We start from the raw sequence: 16,505 nt of genomic DNA, 5'->3' as shown, positions 1-16,505 counted from the left end.
TACCTTATTCCTTCATGACTGCAAATAATTTGTGTTTGTCTTAAAATATAATATTTTACAAAGAAAAGTTAGTTGGAGATGCATGTAAAATTCAACAAAGATGATATTTTGGTACTTCTTGAAACGTTCCTTAGCATGTATACATGTTTGGGTGTCTTTCTTTCAGTAGGTGTAACGGTAGTTTAGAATTCATGAATTCACATTTACATGTTTTTATTTTAAATATTCATGTTGTACGTGATTGTACAGATATCACAGAACAATTAATCTAATTGCGTCCAATTTCTTACAGAGAGAAAGTGAAAAGGAAAGAAGAGGAAGAAATAAGTCGAAAAAAAAGAAGAAAATTTATACAATATTTTAATAAATAATTGCTTAGTATTATTTATTCTTAACGTCATAATTGTATTTTCATTGAAAACCATTCAAAATGTGAGTAAAAGCGAGAAAAATATTTAAATGGAATTCAAAGAAACTCTCCCTCTCCGCCTCCTCCTCCTACTTCCAAATGACACTTTGAATGACCGGGTGGCTGTTCCATGTTTAATGTAAAGAATGTTGTCTAGAATTATAGCAATAATAATTCTTCTATTTAAAGGTTTGCTTTAATAAATTTATATATATATATATATATATATATATATATATATATATATATATATATATATATATATATATATATATATGCTCAAATAAGTTAAATCTTTTTGGATTTTAAAGATCCATTGCTCTTTCTGCTTCTCGTAAAGTCAATTGTTTTTATTGCTGCAAACATTTCCTCACAAAATCTACTATCAAACCTTCTATGGTGTGCTCTTGTCATATTTCTTACTCTTTGCATCCTCTATCTCACAGACATGATATTACTAATCTCAGTTTTTTCTATAAATATTATTATGACATGTGTTCTTTGTTATGATGTGATGTGTAGCGTTAGTACGCATGTGCCGTATAGAATTAAAAATAACGTTGGAAATTGGTGTGTTCGTTCGTTCTGTTTGTAGTTCGTTTGCTATGCATCCCTACTGGTTGTATTTTATGTTAAATAAAACCTTTTTTCTCATTTTAAAAAGGTCTTCATTTTTATTACAATTTATTCAACATAAAAAAATAGTAACAACGGATATGATTTTGAGACCTAGTAAATTTGAAGGATTATCGGAAACAACCACTGACGAATGGAACCACTAGTATCGTACCCTCGTCAATTGTATTGACTCTCTGACAGCTGCTCATCCTGAAAAGCCGCCGAATAAGCTAAATATACTTATTAACTATAGATCGCCTAAAGTCTATTTCCTGACATCAAACTGTATAACATTCGAGAAAGCTATTAGTATTCTTCAATCTACTTACGTCAAACCAGTTAATTCTGTTTTTGCTCGTCACCAACTCGCTACTAGAAAACAGCAACCAGATGAATCTATTGATCAGTTCCTCTTAACTTCAAAAAATCAAAAGATTGTAAGTTCGAAGACATCACTGCTTCTCAGCATGCTGAACTAGCTATAAAGGATGCCTTTATCACAGATCTCACTTCCTCAACTAGACAAAGACCACTAGAAAGCTGTGAAATTAATTTGGATAATGCAGTAACAACCGCAAGAAGTTTCGAAATGGCTCAACACAATGCAGTGGCTTATGACACTTCGTCAGTTGTAGCAAAAATATCAATGTATCCAGAAGAATCTAAAAATAATCCTACGTCTGAATTAACTAAAGAATATGCTGCTTTTTTTAGAACTAATGAAGCAGTTCACTATGACAAATGTAAATTCTGTGGGTGTGAAAATCATTCTCAAAACTATTTCCCTGCTAGGAATGCTGACTGTCTTACATATGAAAAGAGAGGCCATTTCTCTAAAGTCTGTCGATCTAAAAGAAAGCAGACACCTCCTAATATAAGAACTAGATCTGCTTATATTGCTTTCACAGCGTCATCTCAATGTACACCTCGTTCACAATATTCTATTGTAAAGGCAACAATAAACTGCACTTGTCTGAAAGCTATGGTAGAAAGCGGACGCACTCATAATTTCATAAAAATGAACATCGTGAGATCACTCAGCCTTCGTATACTACCTTCCAGTTACATAGTAAGTATGGCTTCTTCAAACCTTACAAGCAAAACCCAAGGTTACTGTGTTGCATCTATCGCAATTAATGGACAAATGTATCCTAATATGCGTTTGTCTATTTTAGCCAACATGTGTACTATTATACTTGGACAAGAATTCATGCAACTACATAACCGTGTAGAATTCCTTTTTAATGGAAAAATACCTCCCTTACAAATCTGTAACATCGCACAGATGAAAATAGAGCCACCTGCTCTTTTTGCCATCAAATAACTGTAAACCAATTGCAACAAAAGGTAGGAATTACTCTGCATCTGATCATGAATTTATTCGGAATGAAGTACAAAAACTCTTAAAAGAAGGAATCATAACTAAATCTAATCCCCCATGAAGAACCCAAGTCTTGGTAATCCACAATGAAAGGCAAAAGCGTCGCATGGTCATTGACTATTCTGCTACTATTAATCGATATACATTTCTTGATGCTTTTTCACTCCCCAAAATCTCAAATACGCCAACTATCGCAATATAAAATTTTTAATAAATTAGATTTGAATTCTGCATATTACCAATGCCCTATTCATAAAGATGAAAGAATTTATGCAGCATTAGAAGCTGACGGAGGCCTATACAAATTTTCTCGGTTAACAAACTCGGTAGCTATGTTCCAACGTATTATGCACAATATAATCCAAAGAACACGAACTCAAAGGCATCTTTGCCTACATAGATGACATTGTCATCAGAGGAAAAACTTATAAAGAATTGGACGTAAATATGAAAGCATTTGAAAAAGTTGTCAATCGTTTTAATCTGCAACTGAACTCTGAAAAATGTGAATATGGTATAACCAAACTCAAGTTTTTAGGGCACGTATTGGAAAATGGAACAATCAGTTCTGATCCAGGCAGACACATACCACTAAAAGAATTACCAATTCCGAACTGTAGCCTTAGGTCTCTTCTCATACTGTTCACTATGGGTAGAGAATTTCTCTGATCAAATTTCACCTTTGTTAAATAATACATCATTTCCTATTCCTAATCTCAAAAATCAATTATTTCAGGCAATAAAAGATAAAATTTGTAAGACTTCAGTTGCAGCCATTGAGGATGAAGCCCCATTCACAATAGAAACTGATGCATCTGCAACAGCATTAGCAGCTTACCTTTCTCAAAATGGACGTCCAGTAGCGTATTTTTCCAGGACCCTGGCGCAGTCGGAGTGTTGACACTCAGCAGTAGAACATGAATCAGCAGCCATTATTGAATCTGTGCGTAAATGGCGTGATCTCTTACTTGGTTGACATTTTACCATCATTACTGACCAATAGGCCGCTTCATATATGTTCAACACTCAGACACCAAACCGCATTAAAAATGATAATCTACTTTGATGAAGACTTGAACTTTCCAGCTATTCTTATGATATAGTATTTGGACCAGGTTCTCTTAATAGCTCTACAGATACTCCTTCATCGTTCATGCCCTACTTTATGCTCATTATCACTAAAAGATCTGCACGCAGTGCTCTGTCATCCAGGAATATTGAGGCTGAATCATTTTGTGAGAGAAGAATCTACTATTCTCTATGGAAGATGTTAAATGTACCTGTGCTGAATGTCAAATATGTGCTGAACTAAAACCAAGATTCTCCAACCCCTTCCCCCGGTCATTTAATCCATTCTCACTCTCCCTTTGAACGCCTTTCAATAAATTTCATGGGTCCAAAACCATCTACGAATAATTGCAAATATTCGTGATCGTAGATGAATAATCACATTATCCTTTTGTTTATCCATGCCAAGATATATCAACAAAAACTGTCATAAAATATCTCCAGAATCTATTTACCTTCTTTGGTTGATTAGATTCCATCCATAGTGATCGAGGAAGTCAGTTCATTTCAGGTAAACTAAAAGAGTTTCTCTGGCAACATGGAGTTGTGATTACCAATTCAACTCCATATCATCCAATCAGCAATGGACAATGCGAGAGAGTAAATGATATCATTTGGAAAACGATTAAACTCGCCCTCAAGACCAAGCAACTGGATGATTGCCATTGGCAAGAAGTACTTAACATTGCTTTGCACTCTATTCGATCTCTCCTTTGTACAGCAACTAACACAACTCCACATGAGAGAATGTTCAATTTTTCAAGAAGGTCGGGTACTGGATACACTCTCCCTAAGTGGTTGCAAGAAGGCCCAGCTCTCTTTAGAAAGTTTGTCCGTCAACACAAGTCTGACCTCTTAGTGGAACCAGTAGAAATAATATCTGCAACTCCCAATTCTGTCAGAATCCTTTTTCCCTGACGGCCATCAGTCAACAGTCTTGACAGAAAATCTAGCTCCCACTCCTGCCACTGATCCATCCTTTACAAACCTGGAATGTCTCGTCTTCACTGATCATTGTGAACTACCAGATTCTACCCCATCAAATCTGAATCGAGTGTGACTGATCAACAGGAACCCTCTAAGAATAATGCCACACCAAATGGTGAATCTTTCTCTTCAGTCGACAAAATGAAGTGTCCAAAAATAGAAGTCAGACTCAAAGAAGGACACTTTGAGATTTCTTCCAGTATCAACAAAACAGGGAAGGAAGATCATCCGTAACCCGAAATTTAAATAAAAATGTGATGGAGAGTGTTATGATGTGATGTGTAGCGTTAGTATGCATGTGCCGTATAAACTTAAAAATAATGTTGGAAATTCGTTAGTTCTATTTGTCGTTTGTTTGTTATGCATTCCTACTGGTTGTATTTTATGTTGAATAAAACCTTTTTGCTCATTCAAAAAGGTCTTCATTTTTATTACTGTATGGATATGCAAAGTAAGTATAATTTACATATGAGCAGATAGCTCATATTTATGAACTGACACCAACTAGAACAGGCTGGTTGTAGAGTGCTTACTTAGCGTTATACACGACATATCAATGGTGTTGTGGATATTCTCTGGTCCTTGAAGACTAGAATACATAGATATGTGCATTCATTGCTCCGCTGCTAATGCCAGAAGCAAAATGTCGAAAGACAACAAAAACAGCGGAAGGAAAAATGAAATCACCGACTTGTTCATGACTAGTGCTGGTTGTAAAGCAATTATGAAGGTTGCTGCAATGGTTTACTCGCGAGGACTAGAAGAAATGACTTTTGAAGAAATAAGTCAGATTATCAAGGGAAACATGAGGCTGAAGAAAAGACTGGTGATTGCAGAAAGGACCAAGTTTATGGCAATGAAGCAGGAAGTGGATGAACCGATAGTAAAATATTTACACCGGTTAAGAATTGTGAGCTAATACTGTGAATTCGAAAAACTATGAACAGAAGAAAAGTTAATCCAACTAAGATTAATTGCAGGTATGCATAATTCAGCACATAGATAATGGAACAGTTACAACTTACAAACATGCCCTTGAATATGTGTCTGGAATTTATACAACAGCAGGAATTAATACATACTTACAACCAAAATAAAAATAACTCCTACGAAGAAATAATGGCTGAAACGTATGCATAAAAAAAAACGAAAAGAAAAAATTGTACATGCTGTGGAAAAATTCATGAAATGAAAAAAGAAAAATGCCCAGCGTTTGGAAAAACATGTTCAAAGTGTTTAAAAAAGAATCACTTCAAAGAAGTATGTAAAACGAAAAATGTGGAAAGAATAGAGTAGAGGATGAAAATAGACACATTTTTAATGTAAAGAAAGGTAATATACAAAATACTGGATATACGAATGGAGATACAAAATAAAAATCCAAATCAACAATTGTATTGTTGAAATACAAATGGACACTGGCAGTGAAGTGACTATAATACCCAGAAATTTGTGGAAAAAAATGGGAAAATCGTTTTAAAAAAGGTAACGTACAATTACGTCAGTTTGATGGCTCAATTATAGCAATTATGGGTTACTTTGAAGGTTCAATAAAACTTAAAGAAAAATATGAAGTAGTACCCATTATAGTTACAAATTGTTGAAAAACGCATGGACTATTGAGAAATGATGTATTCAAAAATAAATTTGAAGTTGATTAACGAGATAAAAATGGAAAAACAGGAAAATTAAAAAATTATGAAGCTAGCCTGAAATTAAAAGAAAATGTTCCCTCCTCCTACGAAGCGAGAAAAGTACCAGTGCATTTATTACCATTAGTAGTAGCTAAGTTATGAAAGTTAATAAAGGAAGACTTATTAGAACCTGGCCATTGTGGTATAAAAAAAAGACGGTGATTTGAGAATTTATGGAAATTATAAAATAGGGGTGAACCATCAAGTTTGTGCCGACTCGTACCCTATTCCGAATATGGAAGTAGCTCTACGTAAACTTGCCGGAATGAAAGTATTTTCGAAGATAGACCTAAAATCAGCTTACCACCAAATACCCATAGATGAAAATTTTAAAGAAGTGACGACCATAAACACACCTATAGGCCTGTTAAGGTGGAAAAAGATGTTGTATGACATAAAAAGCACAAGTGCAATTTTTCAGAAAGCTATTGAAAAAGTAATAGGAAATGTTGAAAATATCATCTGTTATCAAGATGATATATGTGTTTGGGATTTAAATGAAGATGATTTAAAGAAAAAAAACGGAAAATATACTGAACTGGCTAAAAGACGCTGGTATGACAGTAAATACAAAGAAGTGTGTAACCAACAGTGATGAAATATCATTTTTAGGTTATTCAATATCAAAGGAAGGGATCTCCCCAGATAAAGTACTAATAGAGAAAATTCTAAAAGTGGCTACACCAAAAAATAAAAAGAGTTGGAGTCCTTCTTCGGTTTGGTAAATTTTTATAGAAAATATGTACCAAAATATGAGTTGACAGAACCATTTGCGAAGTTAAGGAAAAAAATGTGGAATTCATTTGGTTAGAATTTAGTGGGGTAGTTGTACCCCAGCTAATTATTTATCTTTTAGAACCCTCGATAAAAAACGACAAACTCCTTTTAACCTTGAACCTTTGCAAGTCTTTATTCCACGAGATAATAGTGGTGGAGCTCGAAGTTCTTGAGTCAGGTCCACGTCGGACTGTCGGTGCTGGGCGAGGAGGAGAGGAAGGTGTGTCTTCGCTCGCGGCTCTGTGCTGACTGTTGGATGTCCCCTGCACTCTTTTTGGGGACAGTAGGATCAATGCGCCCTGCCTGTTGATTGGCCAGTCTATGGCCTAAGAACTTACAGGGAAGCATTGATCCGCCAGAGAGTATAGTTCATTGGGGGGGGGGGTGCTACATCACCCCCTGCTTAGGCGGAAAGCCGATAAAGAAGAAATGTAGCAGTTGTTAAGAGAGAAAAAAAAAATGTTCATAAAAGTTTTTTTTTTTTTTTTATGAGAAAATGTTCTTGCTTTTCAGTGAAAAGCTGAGTTTTCATGCTAAGGATGAAGAAAAAGGATTTTATTTTATTTTTTTATAAAAGAAGAAAATGTCTTTGTGCAAAAAAAAATTTTGTGTGAGGAAAAAAGAAAAAGTTTTTTTTTTTAAATTTTTTTTTATATATATACAGTCTTGCACAACTTCTTTGGCCAATGCACTCTACGACCACTACGCGTGGTAGTAACGTCGTTGTCTGCATTGGGAGTACTTGCTTCAGGTGTATGTTGATGATGCATGTATGTAGGGGGAATGTGTGGCTCTTGCGTTTTCGTGTCCAGAAAGGCTTTTTTTATTCTGTCAATAGAGACAGTTTCTTTTTTACCACTGATGTCTATGGTGAAAAGTTTGTTAGTACGTGAAAGCACGCGATAAGGACCGGTATAAGGTGGAGTAAGAGGGGCTTTCACAGAGTCCTTCCTAAGGAAAACGTGAGTCCAAGACGAAATGTCCTTTGGGACCGAAGATTTTATGGTCTGTTCCCTAGTATGCATAGTTGGGAGCTTATTGAAATAAGCTCGCAGTCTGTCAACGTACAGAGCTGAATCCATTTGTGCAGACTCTGTCGGGCTCAGCATTTGACCTGGCAACGATAGAGGTGCAGCATAAACTAGTTCGGCTGGAGAGTATCCCAGGTCCTCTTTAATGGCAGCACGACAGCCTAAGAGAACAACAGGTACGTATTCGTTCCATCTCTGTTGGTCAGGATAAGCACGTAGTGCAGCTTTTAATTGGCGATGGAAGCGCTCTATCATCCCGTTCGAAGCTGGGTGATAGCTTGTCGTGCGAATACGTTGGATCCCTAGAATTCTGGAAAGTTCCTGGAATAGGTGGGATTTAAACTGTGCACCACGATCCGTGGTTACAGTGGTGGGAACTCCGTAACGCGATATCCAGCCTGATATAAGGGCTCGCGCTATGGACTCAGCCGAAATGTCTGTGAGGGGAATGGCCTCGGGCCACCGTGTGAAACGGTCTATGCAGGTCAGGAGATAAGTAAATCCCTGACTGACCGGCCATGGTCCAACCAGATCTATGTGAACATGACTAAACCGAGCGTCTGGGGTGCTGAACGTTCCTAGGGGTGCACGGATATGCTTGTTCACCTTTGACTTTTGGCAGGATACACAGGAACGTGTCCAGGCAGTGATATCACGCCTCATATTTGGCCAGAAAAATCTAGCTGTAATCAGCTTCACTGTGGCTTTGCATCCGGGGTGTGCCAGATTGTGTAGGGTGTCAAAAACAACTCTACGATGAGTCATTGGAACTAGTGGTCGAGGTGAATCCGTTGCGGTGTCACAAATGATCTGTGTGTCTGAAGTGGGCACAGGCAGGTATGCGAATTTGCAAGTTGCAAATTCAGGTGACGACGGATCCAAAGTGTCCAGACTTGGCTGGTCTAGGGCCATTTGCGGTAAGTCGATATCCGATGGTGAGGACAGAGAATCATTGGGAAGGCGAGACAAAGCATCTGCCGCAGCATTCTGTTCACCGGAAATATGTCGGATATCGCTAGTAAATTGTGAAACAAAATTCAAGTGGCGAGTTTCACGGGGAGAATATTTGTCCGGCTTAGCACGCAGTGCGTATGTAAGCGGACGGTGATCGGTGTAGATCACGAATTGACGGCCTTCGAGTGAATGTTGGAAATGTTTCACTGCAAGGTATATTGCTAAGAGTTCGCGGCCAAACGTGCTGTAACGTTGTTCTGCCGGTTTCAGTTGTCTCAAAAAGTATGCGAGAGGCTGTAATTGTTGTTGGTGCTGCTGTTGCAACACTGCACCTACAGCTGTGCCTGATGCATCAACGACTAGAGAATACTGGGCATCAGGTATGGGGTGTGCAAGTAAGGATGTCATCGCTAGCTTTGTTTTCACTTCGTTGAACGCTTCTAGTTGGACCTCATTAAGTGAGATTTGCTCGTTTTTCTTCTTCCTGTTGCATAACAGGTCGGAAAGAGGGGCTAGAAGATCCGCACAGTGTGGGATGAAACGTCTGTAATAGTTCAACAGACCAAGAAAGTGCCTTAGTTGGCGAAGTGAAGTAGGTGGTTGAAGGTCTTGTAGGGCCTTCACCTTTTCTGGTAACAGAGATATACCGTCTGGGCTGATAATGTGGCCCAGGAAAACTAGCGACGAAGCACCGAAAACGCATTTACCAGGGTTAATCCTCACCTGGTATTTCTGAAACCGTTCGAACAGTAGGCGGAGGTGAGTGGCATATTCCTCAGGTGAAGCGCTTGCCACGAGAATGTCATCTATATAACTATAGACAAAGTCTAAGTCACGCACTACTTCGTCCATGAAGCGCTGAAAGGTACTAGCCGCGTTTCGCAAACCGAAGGGCATAGTTAAAAATTCAAACGCTCCAAATGGAGTTGTAACCGCAGTCTTGGGTATGTCGGCCGGATTCACAGGGATCTGATGGTAAGCCTTAACCAGATCTAGCTTAGAGAAGGTCTTACAACCATGCAGCGAGGAAGCAAAGTCTTGAATGTGTGGGATTGGGTAACGATCGGGTACCGTCATTGCATTCAGTTGTTGGTAGTCCCCAGTCAGATGCCAATCCCCATCACGCTTAGGGACCATATGCAAAGGAGAAGCCCATGGACTGGACGAGGGGCGAATTATTCCCAGCTGCAGCATATGGCTAAATTCTGCCTTTGCTGCCTTAAGTTTATCAGCAGGGAGGCGGCGTGGTCGTGAGAACACGGGTGCACCTGTGGTCTCAATATGGTGCTTTGTTGAGTGAGTGGGTTTGCTGACCACAAAATTTAAATTGGTCAATTCTGGGTATGCTTGCAGTAAAGTCTGGTATGGGTCATCAGACGCAGCAATGAAGAATACAGGGCTGATAGCGGGGGTGTTTGTTTTTACCCCAGAGACGGAAAGTTCCGTATTAGCGTCTATCAGCCGACGTCTTCGCATGTCCACTAATAGGTTAAAGTGGTGCAGAAAGTCCGCGCCTAGTATGGGGTACGGTAAGTCGGCCACCGTGAAGACCCACGTAAAGTCTCTCCATAATTCCAAGTCTAGAGAACGAGAAATTTGACCATACGTGGGTATTGCCGAGTGATTTATCGCTTGCAGTGTGATTGGCGATACTGGTGGTTTTTTACCGAGGAGTTTTAGCGGCCATATGCTGCAAGCGGCTCCCGTATCAACCAAGCAACGTGCCTGGGATAGCGAGTCTATAATAAAATAGGCACGGTTTGTGTGCATACCTGGTGGAGAGCTTGCCGTGCTCAAGTCCCCAGACCTTAGTTTTCCTGGTTCGAAAACAAACAGGGCATTGTGCACCTCTGTGCCTCTGCTCCAAAACGGCTATGGTAAAAGCATAGCCCTGGCGTGTTAGACTGGCGGCAGTGATGGGGAGATGGTGAGTGACCTCGGTAGCGGTGTCTGGGTGATGGTGCTCTAGTTGCATTTAATTGTTTTACCTCTTTGGTGAGACGCTCAATAGCGTCAAGTATAGCCAAAGACGTGGCGTCTCGGCTTGCATTCCCAGTCGCACAGCATGTGTAAAAACTTCAGCCTGTGGCTGAGGGATCGCAGCGGTGGTAGGTCCCCTAGAGAATTCCATCACCCTATCCGCCGATGCTGCTATGGTATCTACAGATTGCTTCTCAACCATAGGTGCCAAAATTGCCTTTACTTGAGACGGCAGCCTCGAAATGAAGAGCTGCTTTATAAGGGCACTGTCGGCCAGGACGTCTTCTGCCAGTTCTCTCATTCTACGGAGTAACTCCGTTGGCATACGGTCCCCTAAAAGTTCATCATGCACCAACGTTTGGAAACGCCTCTCTGCTGAGACTGAGGTTCGGAGCAGCACCTCCCGCTTTATGCTTTCATAGGTAGAATTAATGGGGGTGTCAGTTATCAAATCCTTGATAACTGGCGTCAACGATGCGGGGAATGCACTGAATAATATGTGCAGTTTTGTCTGCTCCAATACGTTGTTTGCCAAAAAATGCGATTCCAATTGGGCAAACCAAACTCGCACGTCGCCAGCAAAGGCAGGCAATACGGTGGACATGTTTAACTAACGAAAAGAAAAAAAAAGGAACAGACCAAAAAATATTCAGTTATCCGGCTTGAAGGATAATGCCAAAGGAACACGAGAAATATTGCAAGTACTAAAAATAAAAAATTTTAAAAAAAATGAAGAAATATACTTTTATGGGTCCCTTCTGGGAGGACCGAGACAAAAAAAAAATCTATTCTAATAGGAAAAGGAACATTTAAGCCGAAGCACGTGTATTTAGAAAAGGTATCGAACTGTACGTAGTAGGAGAAAAAAAAAATTTTTTTTTTTTTTTAAAACAATAAAATAAATTGATTGACTATGCTTTTTCTTTTTTTTTATATTTCTGGTAAAATAGAAAAACTATGTGTGTGTGTGTGTGTGTGGTTTTTTAAATGAAGCAAGTACTCACGTTGTTTTTTTCTTTTGCTGGCAGGGGAAGAATATCCGTTTAAAACGTTTTTAAGTCTATATATGACACGTGGTGTTTGAACTGCATGAATGTGTCCGGCGGGGATGTTTTTTTATTTTTCCGGGGAACAATATGTCCAGTGTTGTTGAATGGTTTTCGGTGATAAGTATTTGATTTTTGGAAGATGATTTCGGGTTTTTTTTTTTTTTTGTAAAATATTCTCTATGGAGAATATCAGGCCGCTTTTTCTTTTTTTTATCGGGGGGGGGGGGAAATAGAGAGCTTGTTAGCTGGAAATGGCTGTTTTAACCAAAATTCATTTTTTTTTTTTTTTTAGTTTCCTTCGTTTGTAAGCCGCAGACACCTTGATGCCGATACTTTTGACGTGTATGTGCGTTTTGGAGGTGGGTGAGGGAGGGGCCACGTGGGATTTTTTTAACACAAAGAATTGTCCTTTTTTTCTTTGGTTGGTAAAAAAAAAATTTTGTTTCTTTTTGTGCGAATCCCTTCGAAGAATTATATATATATATATATATGAAATATTATTTCTTCTTTCAGTCTGTAGTTGTTGTTCGTTTTGTGTGCTCTCCGTAATTTCTTTTTGTTTTTGCAAATGTTTGGAAGAAAGTTTGTACGTTCTCTTTAAAAAATATTCTTTTTTGTTTGAGAAGTTTTTTTTTAACGAGGAGCGTTCCATCGGGTCACCATTTTTAGTGGGGTAGTTGTACCCCAGCTAATTATTTATCTTTTAGAACCCTCGATAAAAAACGACAAACTCCTTTTAACATTGAACCTTTACAAGTCTTTATTCCACGAGATAATAGTGGTGGAGCTCGAAGTTCTTGAGTCAAGTCTACGTCGGACTGTCGGTGCTGGGCGAGGAGGAGAGGAAGGTGTGTCTTCGCTCGCGGCTCTGTGCTGACTGTTGGATGTCCACTGCACTCTTTTTGGGGACAGTAGGATCAATGCGCCCTGCCTGTCGATTGGCCAGTCTGTGGCCGAAGAACTTACAGGGAAGCATTGATCCGCCAGAGAGTATAGTTCATTGGGGGGGGGGTTGCTACAAGAACACCAACAGAAAGCTTTTAAAAACTTAAAACAAATTCTGGCGAAAAAAGCCAATAGTACAAATTTTTACCCTAAGAAGGACATAACTCTAACTATTAACGTTAGTGAGCATTCCGCATCTGGTATTTTGTCACAAGATGGTCATTTCGTAATGTACTTATTGAGGAGATTAACAACGACTGAACATAATTATTCTAATATAGAAAGGGCGGCACTAGCGATAATGTGGACAATGGATAGAGCAAGACAGTTCTTGATGGAAAAAATTTGTGTTGAAAGTGATCACAGACCACTGCAATTTATTTTCAACCCAAGAAAAGAAGTACCGAAAGTGACAACGTCCAGGCGATCAGACTGATGGCGTTCGACTTTGACATTGAGTATATTAAGGGGAAACGATACCGCACGTTGATGCTTTATCTAGAGTGAGGTTTTATAGAGATGATAAATACAAAAACGACAAGGAATTTGAAGAGACATTCCTGCACCTTTTAGAAACCGATGTAATATCTGTAGATAAAATGGCTACTGAAACTACAAATGAACCAATGTTAAATAGAATAGTGTTGAGGATGAAAGAGAATCACTGGGGAAATTTTTCAATGACTGAAAGACCATTTAAAGAAATAAGACATAAACTGACTATAGAAAACGGGGTAATATGTAATCAAGACTTGGCAGTTCCCCCAGAAACACAGAAGAGACAGGGGATACCGAGAACATTGGTGAAAGATAACGCGGCAGAATTTGCGGATGCTGATTTGCATAAATGGCTGAGAAAAATAGGATGCAGACCTTACAAGACCCCTTTCTACCACCTTCAAAGTAACAGGATAGCGGAAAGGATGGTCCAGATAGTAAAGAAGAGCATAAAAGTATGCTTACAACAGAAGGAGAAAATCAATGCTTTCCTACCAAGACTATTACTAAGTTATGGAACAATTTCGCATGCAGGCAGGCCAGAAAGTCCATCTGCTTTAATAGCCAGACAATTAAGATCCCCTTTGACTACGTCATATGCCACAAATCAAAAGAAGTGGTAAAAAATAAATAGGAATATGGAAGCTGACAGCAGAATTTATTATGCAGAAAAAAACATAATACTGCAATATTAAATAAAGAAAATGGAAACAGTGTTTTAGCTCATGCTGACCAAATAAGATCCCAAGGAGAACAATCAGATGAGGAAATGCCTTCAGAGCTGCCCATTATTGACGTAACAGAAGAGTTACTGCAAAATGAGACTGCAGAGAAAGAAGTAGAGAGGGACGAGTTAGAAGAGGAAGAAGTAGAATGGGACAAGGCAGAAAAGACAGATGAGAATCTGCAGGAGGAACACTGCGATTTTAGGGAAAGACGTGATAGAGCCAGATCTCCAAGCGAAAGAGAGATAAAGGAAGATGTTCAAGAGGGCACGAGAAGAAGTACATAAAACCCCTCGGTTATAGGGAGATGTGGTGATATGCAAAGTATAATTTACATATGAGCAGATAGCTCATATTTATAAACTGACACCAACTAGAACAGGTGGTTGTTGAACACTTACTTAGCGTTATACACGACATATCAATTACATTCTTTAGAATTGTCTTCTCTATTCTCTGCTTGTTTTATTCCAGCTTGTTTGACTCTGGCGTTCTTCACAAATTCGCTGTTTAGATACCTTCCTATTCCAGCAGCTTCTTTCAAAGGACTGCAGGCTGGTAGAAGCTCACTGTTTTCCTCCTACCTCAGTCAGATCAAAATCAAGGTCAAGACTTTTGCAGTAATCTTTCGTTCTTTTCAAGTTCTTACATCAAGTGGCTGAAACGATTTTCATTTAAAAACAATTTTAAAATCAAATTCAAATGAAATAATGTAAACTTGTCTTGATTGATATTTGTACATTTAAATAATTTAATAGATCCATTATTATGTGTGTGTGTGTGTGTGTGTGTGCGCGTGCGCGTGTGTGTGGTAATTAGTAAAAACTTGAAGAGAGTGCTCAATACAATTGCAGAGCAAATATATAAACGGCAATATATATATATATATATATATATATATATATATATATATATATATATATATATAATAAATGTTTGTTGAATGAGATACCAAAAATCTACCACGGACGATGCAGGAAAAAGTGTCATATAGAAAAGAGAATAAAAGATAGTCACATATTCAGAGCTCAATGTAAGAAATTCAATTTCATACATATCTTAGGATAAAGATTCGCTATATATTAAAAGTAAAATATCATGAAAATACAAACAAAATTAAATGTGATATTTGTTTCTATTTATTTTTCATTCATTTTCTTGGATTTCTTAAAGTAAATATTAAATTTATTAAATCAAATCAATAATTATATATATATATCACCAACCTCTCAACCCCAAACCAAAGGCGCTGTTATTCAAAATAACAAGATACTATCAATGGACTGATTGAGAATCCATCTGCGATCACATTAGAGACGCCCTATGAAATAAAACCTTTTCTCTGTCGAACAATGCACAAAAGGAGGTAAAGGATTGGGTCAAAGCAGTCTCTATGCAGATATTTTTTAGTAAGTCCCATTCTTTCCAATGGCTCACTTGAACCTTTGCAGTTGGTATTATGCAGAGGCAACAAACATTCTTTCAATTCAACCGGCATTAGTTATCTCTACCAATAAACAAATAATTTTAGTATCATAAAACCAGTGTATAATGAGATACCTTGAAAACGCATGAACTCATATAAATCAGCAACTTGTGATTTCGGGAAAATCTAGAACAGCATGGTGAATAGAAGACAATCAATACTTCTCCCATTATGCAACCAATATGATGTCGCTTACCTAGTGGTTCGCTTTAGACTCTGCAAATCACTCCCAAATTTCCCACTATGTACAGAAGCAACATTTGATGATCTAGTCACCATCCCTTCTCATGTCCTAGTTAAAAAAAAACCCCAAAAAAACTTGACACATCCGAAGCAAATGGGCCTGATTTGATCCCTGTTTCAGTAATAAAAAAAATGTTCTGCAAAGCTGGTACCGGTCCTCTCGAAACTCTGTAACAAATGCCTTCCAGAATGCTGCTTCTCTGACAACTGGAAAACTGTCTTTGTAATATAAAGTGTAAGAATTCTGGTGACAGAAGTGACCCACAAAATTATCACTTCATCACTTTTTGCTAAAATCTTTGCATCATTAATCAATCTAGTAAATGTCAAACTTTTATGGATTTAGGCATTTGAAAAGATCTGGCATGAAGGTCTTCTCATGAAAAGTAATGCCTACAGTATTACTTGAGAGACATTTAATGTAATCGGATTCTTCCCAGACAAAAGATAACCGCACACCTAAATACATGATTTTAATGCAGATGTGCTCAAGGAGTTGATCATTAGAACTTTATTATTCCTGATCTTAAACAACCTCCCTGATGAAATTGCTTCCGAGATGGACATATTTGCTGATGATATCATGCTGTATTCTTTACATAGGGCAAAACTAATATGCACATATCCAAGGTAAAGGCTGCATCTTTATAAAATGTCTTC

At 38.2% G+C, this 16,505-nt stretch overlaps 1 protein-coding gene across 1 annotated transcript; it reads right to left on the bottom strand.

Annotated features, from left to right (window-relative positions):
* Positions 1-10,903: 10,903 nt before the first annotated feature.
* LOC145275014 (uncharacterized) lies at positions 10,904-11,503 on the bottom strand. Its single transcript, XM_080127551.1, has one exon. The coding sequence runs from the start codon at positions 11,501-11,503 to the stop codon at positions 10,904-10,906; it is 600 nt and encodes a 199-aa protein (XP_079983677.1).
* Positions 11,504-16,505: the final 5,002 nt, after the last annotated feature.

The sequence above is a fragment of the Euprymna scolopes genome, unplaced genomic scaffold, assembly GCF_053919585.1.
Source record: "Euprymna scolopes isolate OS-2025 unplaced genomic scaffold, ASM5391958v1 sca530, whole genome shotgun sequence".
NCBI lineage: Eukaryota > Metazoa > Mollusca > Cephalopoda > Sepiida > Sepiolidae > Euprymna > Euprymna scolopes.
This window is presented reverse-complemented; position numbering and strand designations above follow the sequence as displayed.